This window comes from Neophocaena asiaeorientalis, unplaced genomic scaffold (genome assembly GCF_003031525.2).
Source record: "Neophocaena asiaeorientalis asiaeorientalis breed wild unplaced genomic scaffold, Neophocaena_asiaeorientalis_V1.1 scaffold89, whole genome shotgun sequence".
Lineage (NCBI taxonomy): Eukaryota > Metazoa > Chordata > Mammalia > Artiodactyla > Phocoenidae > Neophocaena > Neophocaena asiaeorientalis.
The window spans coordinates 2155143-2176898 of record NW_020172592.1 but is presented as its reverse complement, the minus strand read 5'-3'; the positions used below and the strand labels follow the sequence as shown (position 1 = coordinate 2176898).

At 35.5% G+C, this 21756-nt stretch overlaps 1 protein-coding gene across 1 annotated transcript in view; it reads left to right on the top strand.

The window, feature by feature from the left end:
• The first annotated feature begins 8715 nt into the window (after positions 1 to 8715).
• TMEM196 (transmembrane protein 196) overlaps positions 8716 to 21756 on the top strand; it is a 51601-nt gene continuing 38560 nt past the window's right edge. The window contains exon 1 of the mRNA XM_024738491.1: positions 8716 to 8862. Coding sequence (XP_024594259.1) covers positions 8716 to 8862 — 147 coding nt within the window. The remainder of the gene's footprint in view (positions 8863 to 21756) is intronic.

Sequence of the window (21756 nt, the reverse complement as noted above, 5' to 3'; positions counted from 1 at the left end):
TTTTTTTAATATCATTGAATACTGTTGTGCCATTTTATTTTTTGATTGCTACTTGTCTCCTCTGTGTTTGTTCCTGTGTTTCTCCTTTCCTGCCTTTTATTTGGATTCTAAAATATTTTTTGGAATTGAATTTAAGTTTCCTATTTTACTTATTGGCTATATTTCTGTGCTTAGTTATATATTTTGCATTTCCTTTTGGTTACATCAGGAATTACAGTACATCCTTAACTTATCATAATACACTGAGTCAATTATGTACTACTTCATTTAAATATGAAAATCTTGTAAACATAAAGAATCATAGTTCCCACCCTTTTCATTATAATTTATTATATATAATAATCTACATACATTTTAAACCCCACAAGACAATGTTATGATTTTGCTTTAAACAGTTAAATGGTTTGTAAAGATATAAAGAGGAAAAAGTCAAAAAGAAAAAAGTAACTTTTTTATTAAACCAGATATTAACTATTTCTGATGTTCTTTATTCCTTTCTTAGGATCTGAGTATCATTTTCCTCACTTTGAAGAACTTGTGATTTCTTACATTTCAGGGCTGAAGGACATGGATTTTTAGTTGTCTTTTATCTGAAAATATTTTTATTTTGCCTTTATTTTTAAAGGACATTTTAGCTGTATATAGAATTCTGTGTTTTTTTCTTATTTAATCATATAAAATAAGTTATTCCACTGTCTTCTGGTTTCCATGGTTTCTGATGAGAAGTTATTGATATGACACATATGCCACTTTTCTCTTTTTGCTTTTAAGAGATGCTCTTTATCTTTAGATTTCAACAATTTGACTTGGCCTTGTGCTTTGTTGTTAGCTTCTTTATATTTTCTCTGCTTGGTGTTGATTTAGAAATTCAAATATGTGAATCTCTTCCTTTCATAGATTTGTGAAATTTTAGCCATTATATTCTGACATATTTTTCTGTCTAGTCCTCTTTCCCCTTCTTCTTCTATTCCAGTTGTACCTATCTTTGACCATTTCATATCATTTAAGATGTTCCTGCAACTCATTTTAAAAACATTTATATTGTTTACTATAATTATTATTTATCTATATTTAAATTAACCTATGCTGTTGTGTTCATTGAGCTAAGTCCTTCCAATTTTATTTATTTTAAAATTGTATTTTTTACTTCTAGAATTTCGATTTTAAACTGATTTTATCTTTGTTATAATTTCCCATTTCTCTACTAAAATATTCATTGGTTGAAAAAAATGTTCTCTTTTAGATCATTGGGGATAATTGTAAGTACTGTCTTAAAATCCTAATCTGTTAGTTCCAACATCTGATTTATTTTCTGGTCACACTTGCTTGATTTTTTCTCTCTCGTGAAAGAAAATGTATTTTATTTTTTGGTTCTTCATATGTTGGATAATCTTTTATTACATCTAGGATATTAGAAATATTAAGTTGTAAAGATTCTGGGTTCTGTTATTTTTCTTTAGTAAGCATTGTATCCTTTGTTTCATCTGTTAATTTTTTTGGCTGTGCTGGAACTGTAAACTCCGTTTCTTGCACAGCAGCTCCGGTTTCTGTGCATATTTTTAGTCTGTTTGAGGCGAAAACCAAAAAAAACTATTGTTCACAGTTCCCATCTATGTACCATTATGATGCTCAGAATTTCTTTGTCTAGATCCGTTTCCTTCTGATATATTTTAATTCTGTTTGAAGAATATTTCTTTTAATACTTCTTAAAGTAAAGATCTCATGTCTTCACTGAGTAAATTTACTAAGTAAATTGTCTCAGCTTTTGTTGGTCTGACAGATCTGTTTCCTTTACATTTTTCAAGGTATTTTTGCTGGGAATATAATTCTAGATTAATAGGTTTTTCTGATTCTTTTTAAGTTTCAGTAATTTAAATTGTCATTCACTTGTCCTCTGGATTGAATAACTTTAGACGAGAATCTGTAATTCTTTCCTCTTTTCCTCTATACATAATGCATCCTTTTTCCTCCGGCTGCTTTTAATTTTTAATCCTTATCACCATTTTCCAGCAATTTGATTGCGGTATGCCTTGTTGTGTTTATTCTATTTGTATTTTACTGAACCTCTTGGATGTGTGGGTTTGTAATTTTCACCAAACCTGGGAAATAATTGGTCATTTTTACTTAAAGTATTTTCACATACCTATTCTTCTAGAATTTATATTATGTCCATATATCATTTCTTAATTGTTCTACACGTAATTGAGTCTCTGTTCATTTTTTTTTTTAGTCTTTTTTTTCTCTGTGATTTAATTTGTATTGAGATTTTTCTCTGTGTAACTTAATTTCTGTTGTGTCAATGTTCACTAATTTTTTCTTCTTCGGTGTCTAATCTAATAAATCAGTGTACTATTTTTCATTTCAGATATATAATTTTTCATCTATAGGAATTATATTTTGTTTTTTGCTACAAATTCAGTTTCTGTCTGTATTACATTAATGTTTTTTCTCTTCATCTTTGAATGTATTTCTAATAAGTCTTCAAGTGTTAACAAATTCCATCATCTCTGAAATCCTGGTTATGGATCACATTTTCCTGGTTCTTCATATTTCAGGTACTGATTAGTATAGATTGTGAGTGTTACATTGTTGAATGATAGTTTTTGTCATTTTATTTAAGATGTGCTAGACTTTGTTAAGTTACTTACCAAATAGATTGATACTTTAGAAGCCTGTTTTAAAACATTTTTATGTCAGATATAGGGTTGCCTTTATGCATAGTTTAGCCCCACTGCTTATATGTGCTCTGTTTTCTCCACCAAAGGCTGAGTATTCAACAAGAACTCTCACTGGCTATTGTGAACCTGAAAAATTTCCCAGACATCTTGTAAGCTTCAGATTTTAGCTCTCTGGTCATTCCATTTCTAGCCTTGTGTAGTTGCACCCCCTGATTTTGCGGCTTAGATTTAACAAGAGACTCAAGGGAGCCCTATGGAGATTTATGGATCTCTTTCTCTATTAAACACCCTCCTCTCTAGTACTCTGTCCTGAAAATACTAGGTACCTCAGCCTCCAAGAATTCTTCAGTTTGTCCCTGAATTCTGTAAGACTACTGTGCTCTGCTTGGTACCCCTCTTCTTGTAACACAGCTTGTTAGATGCCTATAGTCAAAAGACCAGGAGAGAAAACATTGCTTGACCTTTTAATTTCCTAACCTTATATTAGTGACTGAATTGATTATTTCACCAACTTACTTGACTATATTAAGACAGGTGGTATTTGTTTACCAGCTCCTGGATTTTCCTTTTTCGATGTAGTAAAATTTCTATATACGGCGTGGGGAATATAGGCAATAATATTTTAATAACTTTGTATGGTGAAAGATGATTACTAGACTTATTGTGGTGATTAATTCATAACCCTATAATTGTAGAGCCACTGGGGTTTAGATACCAATGTATCAGTACTTTATTTGTGTTTCTCTTGATTTATTGTTTTATCCTGTAATTCTTTCTCTAACAAGTAATTTTGAGAGGTAGAGGATGCCAATTGAGCCCCCCCCTTTTTTTTTGCCATGAGTTCCACGATTAAGAGTAAAATTTAGTGTTGCTGTATTTAATTGGGAGTGGGGATCTTTCCATTGTTTAAAAGGGCATGGAAAATATACTTTGTTTCAGCTGTTAATTCTTTTGGCTGTGCTGGAACTGTAAACTCTGTTTCTTGCACAGCAGCTTTGGTTCCTGTGCATATTTTTAGTCTGTTTCAGATGAAAACCAAAAAAATCTATTGTTCACAGTTACCCATCTATGTACCATTATGATGCTCAGAATTTCTTTGTGTAGATCCAAGTTTCCTTGCAGGGATCAAAATTCTGCTCTGCCTGTCTTATGGTATCCTAACACTGTTTATTTGAATATATTGTATATAGTAGGAGAGTAAATCCAGTCCCAGTTACTCCATGAAGGCTAGGAGTGTAAATAATCACACTCTTTATTAAAAAGTAGATATCAGTATAAAATACATAATTTGGGTTTTTTACACGCTTAAGTCATTAATAATCAAAAGATATTTCAGACATAAATGGAAAATTGTGATAAATACAATACTGAGTACTATACTTATTCTAATTAATTTTCATAAGCACTGATGTTACTATTAGATAATGACTTCTAAGCTATATTATCACTAGAAGACAAAAAAGGCAAAAGATAAATTCAGGATTAATGATCTCTTCTTCTTAAGCTTTAAATAAGGAAAAAAGGTCCTCACAATGTTATTTCCTTTTTTCTTTTTTTAGCAGAATTACTTTATAAAGTCCAAGCTAAGTCTTAGGTATCATCATTTCTAGCCACACTGACAAGAGTATTGAAATATTAAATAGACTTGTAGCACTTAAGAACAGCTATATGATTTGTAATAATTTTGCGATTTTTATTTTTCTTCATCTTCTGTACTACACTGGTCATTCAGTGCAGTTCCTAAAATCACCATACAAATTTAGTTTATAATAGCTTGAACAATTTAAATCAATTCTTAAAATTAATCAGTTTAAAATTTTGACCTTTTCATTTACTAACTTTATATTAGTGACTGAATTGATTATTTCACCAACTTACTTGACTATATTAAGACAGGTGGTATTTGTTTACCAGCTCCTGGATTTTCCTTTTTCCATGTATTAAAATTTCTATATATGGCATAGGGAATATAGTCAATAATATTTTAATAACTTTGTATGGTGAAAGATGATTACTAGACTTATTGTGGTGATCAATTCATAATGTAGATAAATGTCAAATCACTATGTTGTATACCTGAAACAAATATAATATTGTATGTTGACTATACTTTAATTAAAAAATTCTATAAATCTTATTTGGGTAAATGGATGTATGAAGATCTCAGAACTCTTAGATACTTATTGGCAGAACTTAGGTCCATAAAGAAAGCAATTACAGAGGATTTTCTTCTGATTAGCTGGTAAGTTTAATAAAAATTATTTTGAGATTACCTATACATTCATATTCACTGTATCCTACATAAACCAGCAGGTGGCAAACTTGAGATTTTTTATACTATTGCTCCTATTGAGGAAGTACAAGTATTGAACCATATATCTATCAATGGATCTCATGAATAGCTTTTTTATTGTACTATAACATAAGAAAAATTAAACCCTCTAATTGTAGAACCACTGGTGTTTAGATACCAATGTATCAATACTTTATTTGTGTTTCTCTTGATTTATTGTTTTATCCTGTAATTCTTTCTCTACCAAATAATTTTGAGAGGTAGAGGATGCCAATTGAGCCCCCCCCCCCTTTTTTTGCCATGATTTCCACGATTAAGAGTGAAATTTAGTGTTGCTGTATTTAATTGGGAGTGGGGATCTTTCCATCATTTAAAAGGGCATGGAAAATATACTTTTTCTCCCAGAACAAGTAATGTAAGATATTTTTGAAAGTCCTAACAACATTGATCTTCATGTTGTTAAATACAAACAGTAACTTGCTCATGGTAACGATTGTTTTTATTTTATTCCTATAAATATTTCTGTTTTAGTGTGACTCATTGGTAGTCATTTATAAGTGATGATGGATTTAATTTCTTATTATTTTAAATTTTTATTAGAATATAGTTGATTTACAAAATGTGTCAGTTTCAGGTGTACAGCAAAGTGAATCAGTTATACATATACTTATATTCACTCTTTTTTAGATTCTTTTAGTATTGAGTAGAGTTCCCTGTGCTATACATTAGGTCCTTATTCGTTATCTCTTTTATATATAGTAGTGTGTATATGTCAATCCCAATCTTCCAAGTTATCCCTCCCTCTCCCCACCCCTGGTAACCGTAAGTTTGTTTTCTACATCTGTAAATCTATTCTGTTTTGGAGATAAGTTCATTTGTACCTTTTTTTTAGATTCCACGTATGTGATATCATACATGTATATTTGTTTTTCAAAAAATGAAGATTGGTTATAGTCAAGCATATGATTAGGCTTTGGGTTTATAAGAAAACACATTTCTAGCCATTGCATTCAGAGATGAAAATTCAATCATAATAATTTACTCATTTCTTTCTCTCTGGGAAATTCATCCATTGTTAACACTACCTCTAAAAATTAATTTTCCGTCCTGTAAGTTACACTCCTTTTTATATGGCTGCATTAACCAATCTATTTTAACACTTACTATAACTTTCTCTTCCAATGGGGAAGAATATAAAAACAAAAAAAAAGGAAAGCAGTGACTAAAGGCAAACAAAAAGTTAGGCAACATAGTTACTCCATTATTTCTACATATAAATTGGATCATTTAAATGACTTTTACAAGATTTAAATAAAATAAGCTATCCTTCAGTAAAGCCAAAAACTATATGAAGGATTCTAGTGATTGGCTCTTTGGTAGACTGAGTTTTCAAGAAGTGGAAGGTGAATTCTCTAATTATTGAAAATAAACGTTTGAGGTTTTCTTCAAATGTCACAGTAGCTGAAGACTCTTTAAGACTTCCTAAGACTCTAATAATTCATAATTCTTCCTTGCTTTTTTTTAAGGGAGGAAGACTCAATTTTTCTAAAATGTGGAATATAATTACATCAAAAGGAAAATAAATTATACTGTACATTTGAATTTAAACTCTGAAAGAAGCTCTGAAACTTAAGAAAACTGAAATGGGTACATGATATAGATTGTATATCATTCCACTTTAGTGTTCTCAGCACTGGGGCCTTAAGAAAAAAAAAAAGAAGCTTCTGATCAGAGGAAACTGCCCTGCTCTAGACAGCATGCATTCAGAGGTCAAGATGCCCTGGCCTTGTGCAATGTGTTCTAACTCAATCCTCCTTTCTTCTGTTTTCCTTCAGTCCATCTCCAAGTTCCCCAGAAACCAGTTTTTGAGAAAGATGACCCATAAACATCTTCTCATTCTCCCCACTCCCGAGATCTTCCTGATGGAATACCTTGGGATTTTTCATGAAGTAAAATCAGGGACATGAAACTGGGCCCAGACTCAGTGATACCCAGACTTCTAGAGTCCCACGTGCATCAGACTACAACACAAAAATACCTGAGCCAGGGCTTCCCTGGAGGCGCAGTGGTTGGGGGTCCACCTGCCGATGCAGGGGACACGGGTTCGTGCCCCGGTCCGGGAAGATCCCACATGCCGCGGAGCGGCTGGGCCCGTGAGCCATGGCCGCTGAGCCTGCGCATCCGGAGCCTATGCTCCGCTCCAAAAAAAAAAAAAAAAAAAATTTAAAAAAAAAAAAAAAAAAAAAAATACCTGAGCCATAGTTGGTCCTTGTTCTAAGGATTCTGATGAGGTCAAACTGTCATAAACAGTTGTGCAGTGAGCCAGATTTTTGTTTTTAATAATGCCCTTTCCAATGTAGTACTGAAATATACACATCTCTTGAATATGAGTGAGAACACGGAGTCCCAGGCATGTGGTCTGGTGATGCTACCTAGAACGCGCGTAGCTGCGCTGCTAGGGGAGAGCTGGGGAGGAACCGTGGGCACCTCCCCCGCAGGGGTGAGGCCCCAGCCAACTGCATCTTCCCAACCTTCGGACATGGAAGGTGACAGGTTGTGACAGCAGGGAGTGGCCAACTCCTTAAAGCAGGCTTGAGTGTAACTCTTCTTGAGAGAGGAGTTCCTTGGTGAGTGTTCTTTGGAGTCCTAGTGAATTTAGGAGTCTGTATTTTCTCCCTCCCCTGTGTTCTCTCTGCCTTTCTTTACACACTGTGCTCCCACGTCACCCTGTGTACACGCAGAAGAAAGTTTTATACAGAATGAGCCCCGTGTTGACGTAGGCATCACCTCCCCTCCCATCTGGACAGAAGCCCAGAAGGCAGCGAGAGGGGGGTTGGGGGAATGCGAAGGTAGGGATCCCTTGGATCCCTGTGGTAAGCGTCCCGAGGCGGCGCCGATCAAGGGCCAGACTAGAGTATTGGTTCTGGACCCACAAATAGATCAAGCTTTTCCCTCCTCCATCACCCTCTTAAATCCCAATGAGGTCATTGCAATGAGAGAGAATCAGATCAAGAGACAAGGGGAGGAAGAGGACGACGACGAGGGAGAAGAAACCCAGACGGAAAAAGGCCGTCAGACAAGGTCGCTTTTTCTGGCGACACAGAAACTGTGCGGAGTGTGGTGCTGAATATCATCTGCCCGCTCAGCCTGGGGACCAAGGGACTCGTAGAAGCACTTTGTGTTACCACGAAAACAAAGGAAAGGAGACGAGAGGGAGAGAGAAGCTCTGAGCAGTTCCGCCTTGGATCTGGGGAAGCAAAGCTCATCTACTTGGCAAGGAAAGAAAGGGGAGCCTGAAAGGGTTTGGGAGGCTGAGGAGGGAGCGGGATTTCCCTGCGGAGAGTTGGGACGCGGCAGAACTCTGGACAGCGCCTCCCGAGCCGGATTCCAGGCTCGGGGCTCCGGAGCTCCGTGGCTCCTCCAGGGTTCCAGCTCCTTGTTGAAAGCCCTTTCTACCGGTGTGCTCTCCTCTCCTGGACTCCGACCACCGAACCGAACCGGGAAAATCCTTCTACGATCCCTGTCCGAACGTGCCAGGGGATGGAGCGACTCTGCCTCTGACCCGGTCAGGGAAGAGGGTCTCCAGTTCTGGAAATCCAGTCCTTGTGGATAATGCTTCGCCGGTGAAGAAAGAAAAGTTTTGGGGTCTGGTAGGGGGCAGAAGGGGTAAGGAGGATAGTGGAAGAAAGAAGGTGGATGGTTGGCTTCTCTCTCTGATCTGGAAGGAATGATGACCGAGGAAGGATGTGCACCAGCGGCCAGATTATTGGGAGCCTCTTGGTTCTCTCTGTGCTGGAGATAGGGCTGGGGGTGTCCAGCGTGGCCGTAGGAGCGGTCAGCTTCAGCCTGGCCCTCCGAGAGCACAAGCCGCAGCTTGGAGACTCGTCCCCGGTATGGAGCGGGGTGTGTGTACGTTGAGCCATTTCACTCTCTCTTTACCTCTTTACGGTGATGGTCAGTGTGTGTGCGTTAGTCACTCCCTCCCTGGGGAAGAAAATTATAAATCTCCTCTGGCTTGCATGTAGGTTCATGTTGGCAGGCTATACTTTATGTTGTCCTTTATTTATTATTGTGTTTCCTTTTTTCTTACCTTGACTTGATACCAAATTAAATGGCTTTGTTTAAAGTTGGGGGGAGGGCAGTTTCCACTGGCTGAATCTGCAAAAGCCTGCGGAGTGGTGCTGATTAGGGCATCACACGTGTCAAGGGCAGACTCACTTAATTTCTTTTACAAGGAAAATCAAAATGAAAGTGTCATATCATTTTCTTATACCAGGAACAAGCAAGGGTAGAATCGTGCGTTTATTTCTGGATAACAGTGCCCAAAGTACACTAAAGGCAACACCGATATCACAAAAGGAGAAATGGGGTGTGAGTGTGAAAGGAGCATTTTATCCCAGAAAACACTGCTCTTAATTTTCCCTTGTTAGCGTCTATAGAACTCTTTTGTAAGTTATAAGCAATAAGGTAAACAACAGATTATGATATGTAACATTCTAATTGCAGAATAACTCAGCTTAAAGAGTACCTAATGCTCAGAGAAAATGTCATAATTTTCTCTAGGTCAGAGGGCAGACCCAGTGAGCTTCTTGTTTATTTACTTTGGGTGAATCTCCAGGAAAGCTTTGGAGACCCATTCCTTCCACCAAGGATCAATAAAATAACAGCACTATTCCTAGTGTGAGCCTAATTGTGAAAATCAGCTTTTCTTCTCCTTTAAGTTATATAGCTGCTATATCCACATCCTTCTGGGTCTCTGGCTTGATTCTATTTTCTCAGATAGTTTAATAGGATGTTATTCTGTCACAGATAATCAGTGAGTATAATTAACAGTCATGGCTTAGTCATGCTCTAGGTCACCGAGGAAAAAATTATTTATGAGTTAAAGAATAATTCTGAAGCAATTTACTTTTGAGAGAAGTTGTAGCATTCTTAAAACTGGCATACTTGTGCTTTAGAAAATTAGTTTTTATATTTTAACTTTTCAGAGTGAAGTGTTTTTAATTTGCAGAAGTTATAAGAAGAAAGAAAAATGGTGTTCATCTCTAACATGGAATTTTTCTAGGAATCCTTGTTCTGAATTCAATAAGTTACCACCAACCTCAACTAATTACCTTTCTCTTTATTATGTAATTTTATCAATGTATATTTTAAATTTAAGTATGAAAGACTAAAAGGCAAATCTTCAACCTAGTAATTTTACATCTTATATGTAGTAGTGATTATTTTGAGATTTGTAGTATTATTTTATTATTATTTAAATAGAAATTGTTAGACTTTAAAACTTCTATCAGACAATTGTCAAAAGTAACTGTAATGTCAACATTTAAATCACGGGAAGAAAATGTGATCTTCTGGTGGCTTATGAGGAAGAAGCCTCAAATACTCTTCAAATCAATTCCCCTCTGAAATTCAAGAAACTGAGTAGATAAATGTAGGTTGTATCTAAATAGCATTAAAGTATCCAGTTTCAAGAATAAAAAAAAAGTGGTTACATTTGCTTAGTGTCAAGTAAGAAAAATAATTAAATGATTTTTTCCTTTCTTTCCCAACTATTTACCATTATCTAGGTGAGTCGACATATGTGTATGTACAGAAAATGAAAATTCTGAAGCAGCTCAGTGAAAAGCAAATAAAATAATAATACAGTCATTATCATAAAGAATTATTTCCAGTTTTAACACTTTGTTTCCTTAGAGTAACCAAAATTCACCTAGGATTCTCAAATAATAGTTTCAAATTCTGTTGTCTGATTCAGTTAAAAAAAAAATCCATATGATTGAATGAATGGATTTAAAACTTGAGTGCCCATAGATTTGGTCACTTTTATTAACTCAACATAAAAAATCAAATTTGTGAAGATATAAATATCCAAATTTGATCTTTGTTTATCACATTATAGGCATGCTAAATTGATTTTTAAAATAATTTTTCAGAGGTCATTTGTGATACATACTGAATTCTCTCTTAATTCTGGCGATGATGAATTCATATAACCAGTATTTATAGAGGGCTTACCATATGCAAGGTGTTTTACTATTTAACACAAAGCCTATTAAGGTGAATCAGAATGCCTAGCAGAGGAAACAAGATGGGTATGTCACAAACTTTTATCAGTAGTGAGAAATTAGTTTGACTTCAGGGAGTTACAGGAGTAGATAAAGGGGAGAGAGGAAATACCCATGGGAGAACTATTATTTTTCTCTTGATCTTTAAAGTTTATTGAAACTTGGAATTAATGTATCACAGTGTTAAGTAATGTATCACAGTATGAAATCTGGAGTTTGCCTGGGTACAAATCGCAGCTCAGCCGTTAGCCATTTACTATTTGGATGACTAGCCAAAGTTTCCTCATACTCTGTAAAATAGGGTTGCTAGAAGTCGCAAATGAAATAATGCTCTTGGTAAAATGCATGGTATGTAGTAAGCACTGAATAAATGCAAACAGCTAGTACTGGGTGCATAGACTAACAGTAAAGGGCATGAGAAAGAGGAACTTTTAGGCAGCAAGGATGAAGACAAAAAACTGGGACGGGATGGGTTGTGTTTCAGGTAGAACAGGCTCTTCTATTTTTCTGGGGCTTACGTGCGTGAGAGAGAGATAAGAATGGAAAGAGTGGAAGGGACCAGACCATGGGAGGCTGCTTTTTTTTTCAGTCTAAGGCAATAGATTTATTTCCTCACAGTTTTAATATAATAATAATAATAATAATACCAATTTTTAGTTCCCAAAGAGACTGCAGGAATATGCAGCAGAAAACTAGATTGAAAACTACTAATCTCTTTGGTATTCGGTGAATTAAAAATCTGTGTTATTTATAAACACTGGATGGGATTTTATATTAATTAACCTTTCAGGTCATAGTGTATAATCAGAGTGTGTTTTGATTGGTGCCATGAAGTTTTTTCAACACAAATATCATTATTGCCAGATTTCGAATTAAATTTTAGAAGCCAATGGAAATAAAAACTGCACTACGAAGGGATTACTTATTATAATGGACCTCAACATCATAAGCTTTTTTCTAGGTCAAATGCACTAAGAATTCAGGCAACTATTTGATTATTTGGACTTAAATTATTATTGGATATTTTTGGATTATTGGAAAAATTATTGGACGAAAAAATTTTTTATTGTATTTTATTGTGATAATACTTAACAAGAGATCTTAGCAAACTTTTAAATGTACAATATGTTATTGTGGACTATAGGTACAATGCTGTGCATCAGATCTCTAGAGCTTATTCATCTGATTAAATGAAATTTTATGCCCCTTGATCTATAACTCCCATTTCCTTCTCCCCACGACCCCCTGGAAGTCACCATTCCACTCTTTGATTATGTAAACTTCACTATTTTACATTCCTTATATAAGATGAATCATGCAGTATTTGTTTGTATGTGATTGGCTTATTTCATTTAGTATAGTGTGCTCAGGTTCATCCATGTTTTCACACATGACATAATTTCCTTCTGACTTTCCTTCAGAATTAAGGCTGAATCGTATTCCATTGAATGTATATACCATATTTTCTTTACATATTCATCTGTTGATGGACATTTAGGTTGTTTCCACATCTTGGCTATTGTGAATAGTGCTGCAATGAACATGAAATGCTAATATATCTTTGAGATCCTGATTTCATTCTTTTGGCTAAATACCCAGAAAAAGGATTGTTGGATCAAATGGTAGTTCCATTTTAAGTTTTTTGAGGAACCTCCGTACCGTTGTCATAGTGGCTACACCATTTATCATTCTCACCAACAGTGTGCTAACGTTCCAGTTCATCCACATTCTTGCCAACACTTTTTAAGTGGCTTAAAAAAAGAAAAAGGGCTTAAAATCCACAAGGTGGATGCTTATACAGACTATCTCCAGTCACTATTTCACAATCAGGCAAAGGGTACGTCCTGGGACCAGTCTAAAAGATGTGGGCAATTAGAAGGAACAATTACTTAACTATAATTTTATAGTGAAAGAAAGCTATAAATGCCTTATAGGATTTTGGCCACCTCCTGATTCTTTGTTACAGTTTATATAGACACCTCCTTGAGAGCATGAAAGAATACATTATTACTAGATAACAATAAATAAACCATTGAGTAAACTGCTTTGGAAAAGACATAGGCATGGTGAAATATAATTGATGTGTAAGGTATATTGACAGGGAGTTAAATAGACAGGGCTATGTTTCCAAGCTGCTGTGGGATAGTCATTTTTCTCAGTCTCCAGTGAATCATGTATAATGGAAGTGGATTATATTTAGTGGTACACAGATCCAGGAGAATTTTATTTTGTTGCTCTAAGTTGGTACTTGAAAAATCTAAAGATTCGAATGGTGATGTCCAGAGAAGCATCTGATACTGAGTTTTATTTGATACATACCATGCTGAATTCCATCCATCTATATCTGATATTCATTCTATAAATTAAATATATTAAAATAACTTTTCTTAGGCTCCTTACCCCACATGTAAAATAGTTTTTTAAAATATTCAAAGTTTTTCTGATCAAAATCATATAAAGTTTGAGCGCTTTTTATTGCTTATTTTTCTGAAGCATACTTGATTTGTACATCATAACTTCATCTGCTTAAAAAATCCTCTACTTTAGGTGAGTGAAATTTATAGCATAATCAAGTCACATACTTAGTATGTAGACTCCTGATTCACCATGGCAACAACTCAGCCAGTGGTAAGATTGTGTTGAAATTCACCTACTGTACAATCTGACCCATACCATAGCACCACAAATGAGATGCTATGTATAAATGATAGTTGCTCAAAAATGTTATTTCTAATATTTAAGTCTGTTCAGTTAATTTAAGGAAAAACAAAGTGAAAGAAACCCCTCAAACAGTTACTTCAATTGTACAAAATTTGAAGCTAGTGTGTCTCTGGCCAGATAATACATCATTTTTCTCCAAAGTTAAAATATATAATATAAAGGATGCGTATAATTTGTCATGAGATGAAAACACTGCCCCCATCCTCAGAAAAAATTACAAATGAACATTTATATCCAATTTTTTAATTAATTTGAATTATATAAGTAATTCACAAATATTGTTTCAAAGGGTTAAAAAAAGATCAAAACTGAAGTTCTCTTCCCTACCACCTCATCAAGATTAGCCACCATTATACATTTAGTGTGTAATCTCAAGATATTTCTTTATGCATAAATAGTATTGTTTGAACATATAGACTAACTTTAACATCAAGTTTCTGGATATAATAAAGCCCCTTCATGGACTCTCTAGAGCCAGGTAAAGAATATCTTCCTTATCTGAGGCACACCCTTATACTCAAGTGCTACTTGTTATCTACTCAAGTCAGGACAATTAGATAACTGGCAATTAGATGAGTTAGACAAGCTAAACAGTTGGAAAATGTAGTTATTATTCAAGGAATCATACTCTGTGTCAAAAAAAATAAAATGCCAATTTCTGGTGTTGATTGATAATGGTAAGATGGAAGAAAAATGGTGAGTTTTGCCATTATCCGTTGATATTTTTTTTGTTTTAGTCTGTATTTCACCCACATGTAAGTGACATGTGTTGAAATTTCTATGCAGAGGCCATGAAAAATTCTGCTTCAGAATTTTGGCCCTCATTCAAGGGTATAACTGGTCTTGAAGAATTTGCCATAGAAACGTGAGGGGATAAGTGATAATAATAGCATCACTCACCTATTTGTTGACAGTTTGCTCCATACAACATGATCTAGACAAAGTCACATCTTTTCATTTGGATGTTTTTGCTTAAAATGTTCAAGCTGGCTCTCCATATTGACTTAATTATTAGCCAGATCATCCAATATGTGCTTTGAATATGGCTAAGCAATTTAACTTTCCTGTATATTCACTTAGCCCTCAGATACTTAATTTTATTAGTAGATGGGAGGCATAACCCAGCCATCCAAACTTCATCCAAAGCTATCTTGAAAATTCAGTAAAAATTAGAATAGATTTTGGTGTGTGTGTGTTTACACACTCACCAAAGGGGAAAAACCCCAACAATTTTCTGTTTTCTCTTCAAATGATGTTGGCTCATTCACTTATGAACTGAACAGAACTTCATCCTACTACTGCATTATATATATATAGATACATAATTCTATTCGTTCAAATGGCATTTCTATACCTAAATAACTAAGCCCAGAGTTGTTCAAAATATTTAACTTTATTGTCCTAATAATTTAGTCAAATTACAAGGTGGTTGCTCTGCAAATAGGTGTCCATGTTGAAATACATGGACAATGGCAGATTAATTAGATGATAGTATATAAAGACTCTCACTGAGCATCATTCTAGGAGAAAAAGAGAGAAAGAAAAGACACTATGTGACTACTTTCCTCTGTGATGTATAAAGCCATGCAATCCTTGTCATGAATGCAGATCTAATCTATATATACTTTACTCATATTGAATGACAGATGGGATTCATACATCTCACTCAATATTACTGTAGCTCTGGATAACTATGTGTCTTCACTGAGTCAAGGAGTACCTATTTTACAGGTTGCTGTGAAGTTACTGTGAAGCTAAGACAATGCTTATAAAGCTGTCAGTAACGAGCCTGGCGCAAAGTAAGTGCTCAGTGAGCATTAGCCCTGTTTGGCTCCATGACTGCCTGGGACCATTAACCCACTAGTGGTGCACTGGTTCTCAACATTTCTCCAACACCCTTAATCAACTCTAGTTTGACTCATCATTTTTGTTTTTGTTTTTTCTTTTCATGTATAGTATCTAGTTAGCTTTTGATTTAATCCAGGTATATACATTAACGACTAAAAAAATGTACCGAAATATCTACATTAGAGAAGTCATGTAAATATTCAGCTTAAAACCGAATGGGGACACAGCTGCTGCTGTAAGACACCTCTCTCTTTGTTTTTCTGTTGGAGGTGGAGAGGGTAGAAACCCTGTGATAAAAATATTTGAAAATCAGATAAGTTAGACAATTATCTAAGTTAGGCAAGTCAAACAGGGGAGGTATGGTAACTACTTTTTATACCATAAAACAAAGTCCTCGAAACACATATAAAACCATATGTTACTGTCATAAAGTCAAAATAAAAGTACAAATTAATACTTCTGACAAAGATACTCAATATCTTGGAAATTCATATGGTTTTGCCCTAACAACCCAAATAGCTTTTGAAGCAATGTTGATTTCATGTTGTACTATTAACAAATTCATCAATGAAATATCTAGATTTCAACAATGACTCTTACAATGTTAATGAGTGATCATGATTTTTAGTGCCAATATTGCAACTCAAGAAGCAATTGAAAGTTCCATTAGTTCATGATCTGTTATTAAATATTGGAAAAAATTAAGGCAAAAATAAAATATTAGTGGTTAAGTATATCACCTTGGCGGACAGGGTGCCTTGAGCTATTTATCCTATAGAAATAATACTAGACATGATTTATTCATGGTTAACTATGGTCCATATGCTTTCTTATACATTTTATTTCTAATTTTAACATCTTTGTGAACAATGTAGTGTTTTACAAAATTTATGTAGGAAAAAGAACTTACCTAGGGTCCACCATTATTTAATCAGCTGAGTTAGTATTTAAAGCCAGAGCAGTCTTACTTCAAAATCTGTACTTCTTTGACTGCATTGTGTGGAACATGGGATATTTTCATGAGAAAGTCATTCACTGAGGCCTGACCTCATTATTTGCTCCCATCCCTGAATCTACGAGTCAGGCAGGATGGCATAAAAGCCAGGTCCCGATCACTGTTTGTATCTATTTTCCGGAAGAGACTGATATAGTCAACTGATGAACAACACAACCCCGATGTTCTCAAAAGAGTGTGAGATAATAGATTAAATTGTTCCTATCCATAAAGCTTAAGCTTTAGCCTTGAAAAATAAAGCTAAATTATGCATCTCAAATAATCATTAAATATTATGAGGCCAAATCAGGAAGACACAAAATAACATATTTGTTTAAATATGTTCAGAATGAGAGGTATCAATGAAGGATCAAGGGTATTCTTCTTCATGGTGGGAGAACTGTACCCAGGCCTTGGAGATCGGTCAGATTTCCAGTGGGCAGAGGAAAGAAGATGTGCTAAGCAGTTACTAGTATGTGTAAAATCATGGAAGGGATAATAAATTGGAGAGTTTATGGAGGATTGAGGAGACTGAACTTGTTAGAGCAAAGGCATGTTCACAGAAAAACTGGTAAGTGAAGATCTACCTCATCTGAATAGGATGGGTCCAGCTTCAAAAGAGTCCTGAAAGAATGGTAAGACTAGTCTGCTCTTGATTCCCAACTAAGCTTGGTGAGTTCTACTCGGTAGAACTTGGTGGTCATGAGGCCAAGGCAGTGGGGCCAGGCATTGCTGCTCAATTTCAAGGCAAAACACCAGCCCTTGGTCCCAAGATGTGTATGCAGGATCAAGAGAAAGACTTGAAGGAAATCTTGAGACTTGAGGGAAGTGAAAATCTTTCATCACAAACCTAACTCCAGCTTCAAATGGCTTTCCTATTATTGACGGTGGATTTGTAAGATCATAAGTTCCTTTTGTTCAGTTATTCTTACGGCTGCCTGTCATAGAAAAGTAAGAGTTCATTTGTGTAACTGGAAGTATTGGCATGACACACAGAGATGAAAACAGGTTTTGGAGGTATTAAGACTTGGGTTCACGTTCTAGCTCTAGTATTTTCTAGTTGTTTAAGTTTGAATGATTTGAATTATCTCACTGAGCAGTCAGCTAACTCATTGGTAAAATAGCAATCCTACTACTTGTCTCATGGAGTTTTCTAAAAATTAAAAGTAGGACTTCCATAAAGGGCTTGATAAATTTTAGGTATTCAGTAACTGTGACTGGCCCACAACAATGACTGCACGCTTTTGCCATATCTCTGGGAAAATCCATTTTCTCTGTGTGGTTTCTATTGTGCATTATAGACTTTTATTTCTATACATTTCTGAGGGGAGCTTATTGTAAGACCGTTGATGAAATTGACCTTGGACTCAAGACTTAGTAACATTTAGGTCATATATCCTCTCTTAGAAAATATGTACTAGTCATAACTGATTTTTGGCATTAATAGTAGTGGTGATTTAATGTGCTTGTCCCAGGGTCCCAGGAATATTTTCTAGGTCAGTATTGACATAAAGAGGTATAATTTTTGTTTGTTCTATCAAATACAGATGTGTTCTTGATTTTCTCATTAATTTTGCTGGGTTGTTGGAATTTTTAGTTCTTTCTCTACTTGTTTTCTGCCAATTAATCTCTTACATGGATTACTCTGAAGAGTTAAAATAATAATGATAATAATAATGGCATAAATAATAACAGCAATGGCAGCTTATGTTTATAATATACTACATTGCCTAAGAATTCCACCTACTTTTGTTATACCACTTAGCAAGTGAGTTTCTTCACTTAAGGGATGAGAACCTAAAGGATTTAGGATTCAGTGATTTAAGATCGAAAAGCAACAGGTGTAGGGTAGAAACCTAAATCACCTGAAGAAAGAATGTATATGTATGTGTGTGTGCATGTGCCCATGCAGGTGCTCATACGTGGACAGTGGAGATCGAGAGACAAGTAATTCCTAGGAGGAAGTCGATAATTATCACTGATACGCAGTATAAGCTGCATTTAGGCTGCTAGTGCCCTGATTTGGGGGCAGGTTCACAACGTCGTGACCCTCTCTCAGCTGCCTCTTATCTCCATAACTGGCAGGAACTTTCAGAAACTGCCAGGCATGTTGGATGGACGTTCATTCGTGGTGTTGACAGTTCTTAGGAAGAGTATAACTTCTACCCTCCAGTCCCCTGTAGCCCCTGGATATTTTCAACTCTGAGAGGACAGGCCACAAATCATAGACTCAAAGCTGGCATGTACCCAAGGAAGTATCTTTTTACCTTTCCTCTTCACCAAAGCCATCTTCTACATTTTTAACTTTATTAGGTCTTCCACATGTATCAAGTTGTGAGCTTGATATTTGAATGTTGCCCAAATATATTATAGTATTTAAGTTAATATTATTTATATGACACGAAGGAATCTTAAACGTAAAAATACAAGTGAAATCATTGCAAATTGGGATAGCCCACATTAATGTAAAACTACCTTAATTTACATAAAACTACTTATTAAGTTGTTATTATGACATATATGGAGCTCCTGTAAAATGTATATAAGAAGTTTATGCTACTTTAATAAGTAGAATGTCATGGACAGCATTATCTATATCTGGATGTTGAATATTGATTGCATCTTCCTTTACTTCCCTCCAGAACTAATCATTTTTTAAAATTTTAAGTAAGTTTGAATTTTAAAATTCATTTATATGTTATATTTGGCTAAAATAACAAAACTTTGGACTCAGGGGATAAACTCTTCTGATTTTTTCCTGCTTTCTATGAAATAGTTTTATTTTGTTTTGTTTTAATAACTAACATGAATAATGACTATACCTAAGATTTACTTGGACAATTGCCACTTAAATATACTGCAACTTCAAAGTTCCTCTTGCTGAAAATTTACAAGTTTAGTTAAAATTTTCCTTGCTACTTCTGGAGCAGAAAGAGCTCGAACATCAAAAAGCCTTATTCACTTAGCATACTCAAAATATTGAACAGATTATTTTTTAAAAAGAAAAACTATCACAAAGAGTAGTTGTAACAAAATACAATGCATAATTCATTGAATACAAGAAAGATTGCATTACCTGAACCCTGAGTGGGGGTGTGAAGGAATGAATGGCATTCTGAGCATCAAGGCTGATTCTTTCTGAAGAAAGAAAGAATTCCACACTGAGGATTTGGGTCCCAATAAGAAGTTTCTGAGATTTTTGGACTTGGGTTCATTTAGAAGAGCTTGGCCTGCCGATCAGCCTCATACTATCTATGTTTGATGCTTTCTTCTGAAATTCATTCTTGCGTGTTGATAGTTTCATTCAGTTACTTTACAGCCTCTGCAAAGGTTTCTTTCACTACTTGCTGTGCATCCCCATTTACTACTGTGGGGTTTTTCTTTCCATTTCTCCCTTGAGTGCTTGGTTTAATTTCTTTATTTGCTCTGGTTGCCTCTTACCCCATGCTGTCTGCTAGGCTACCAAGATGGCCTGGTGCTAATAGAGGACTGCTTGCTTATCACATCAGCATAGCTCTTGTACACTTTATCCTCTGGGTATTTTATTTTCCTGTGAAGGTGATTATATTTGTGAGAGGTAATGGCTCTATTGATAAAAAGTGTACATTTACCCTTTCCCAGTTGAACTTTTAAATTTTTTTAAGTTTCAAAATTTCCCAGAGTGGAAGAAACATAGTATATGGATCAATGTATATAAATGCCTTACTTTATTTCAGTGTTCTGTTTTGGGATGGAAAACAAGAAATTAGATCTATCTTAAGGGAAAAAAAGAACACTGCGTATTAGCAGGATCTTCCATAGACTAAGAAAAGAAAGGACTATAAATAGGAAAGTAGAAAAGTGACTTATTTTAAAAATGAACGCTTTGCTAAAAATGCAGAATAATTGGGAGAGGGGAAAGCAGAGGCCATTGAGGATATCTATAAATGTAATAAAGGCAGAAAAAGCTCAGGAAACTGAGTTGTTAGATAGCATGGTCAGGGCCTGGGAACCCCCCAGGGATTAGGCTTATGAAAATGGGGCCAAATCAACGTTGAAGTCAGTGACAAAGACACTTGATCAGCCTGAGCTACATGGTCTACACTGGGTTGGGATGAGTCAAGAAGAGGAGTGACAGCATGGTATGGAGGAAGAGCTATGGAAAATGAAGAGAGTCAAGTTCCTGTTCCCATTCTCATCAACCATATGCTATTCTCCTCAATTCACTTTCTTATAAGATTTCGTTAACAAATATTGATTCCACAGCTATGACATTCTATGCTCCGAGTTAGGTTCTGAGGATTTAACAGTGAATAAAATTATCATGATCCCTGGTCTTCTGAAGCTTAATTTTAAAGGAATTCCCTGGTGGTGCAGTGGTTGAGAGTCCGCCTGCCGATGCAGGGGACACGGGTTCATGCCCTGGTCCAGGAAGATCACATGTGCCGCGGAGTGGCTGGGCCCGTGAGCCATGGCCGCTGAGCCTGCGCGTCCGGAGCCTGGGCTCCGCAATGGGAGAGGCCACAGCAGTGAGAGGCCCGCGTACCACAAAACAAGCAAATAAATAAATAAATAAAATAAAAAGGAATATAGACGATGAATAAATAATGCACAAATTAACAATTAAAGGTTGTACCTGTTAATAGGAGAAGTACAGGCTTATGAAGACTATAACAGTTGTCAATAATGGGAGAATATGAAAATGCATCTCTAAGGAAGCAATATTTTCTGAAGGATGATGAGGCATTACCCAGATAAAGAGGGAAAAAGCATTGTTCCAACCAGAGGGAATACCGTGTGTAAAGACTCTGAGATAGAAAAAGATCCATGTGTTTGAGAAACTGAAAGAAGGCCAGGGTAACTGGAGCATGACTAGTGAGTAGGAGGAGATATAAGGCACTGGGTGAGGTGAAGAGACACACGTGGGGATGAAAATCACTTCAGGCTTTATACATACGGTACAATGTTTTTATTTTCTCCTAATTATATCAGGAGCCACCAAAAGATTTTAAGCAGGAAAGTAACAGGATTATACCTGCATTTAAAGAAGCTCATTTGGGGCTGCATTTAAAAAAATTTTTTTTGGAGTCAGACAAGTTCTTAACTTGTCACAAATTAAATCACAAGTCTAGTTAGGAGGCTGCTAGGGTGTATGAAGCAATAGTTACATGGATG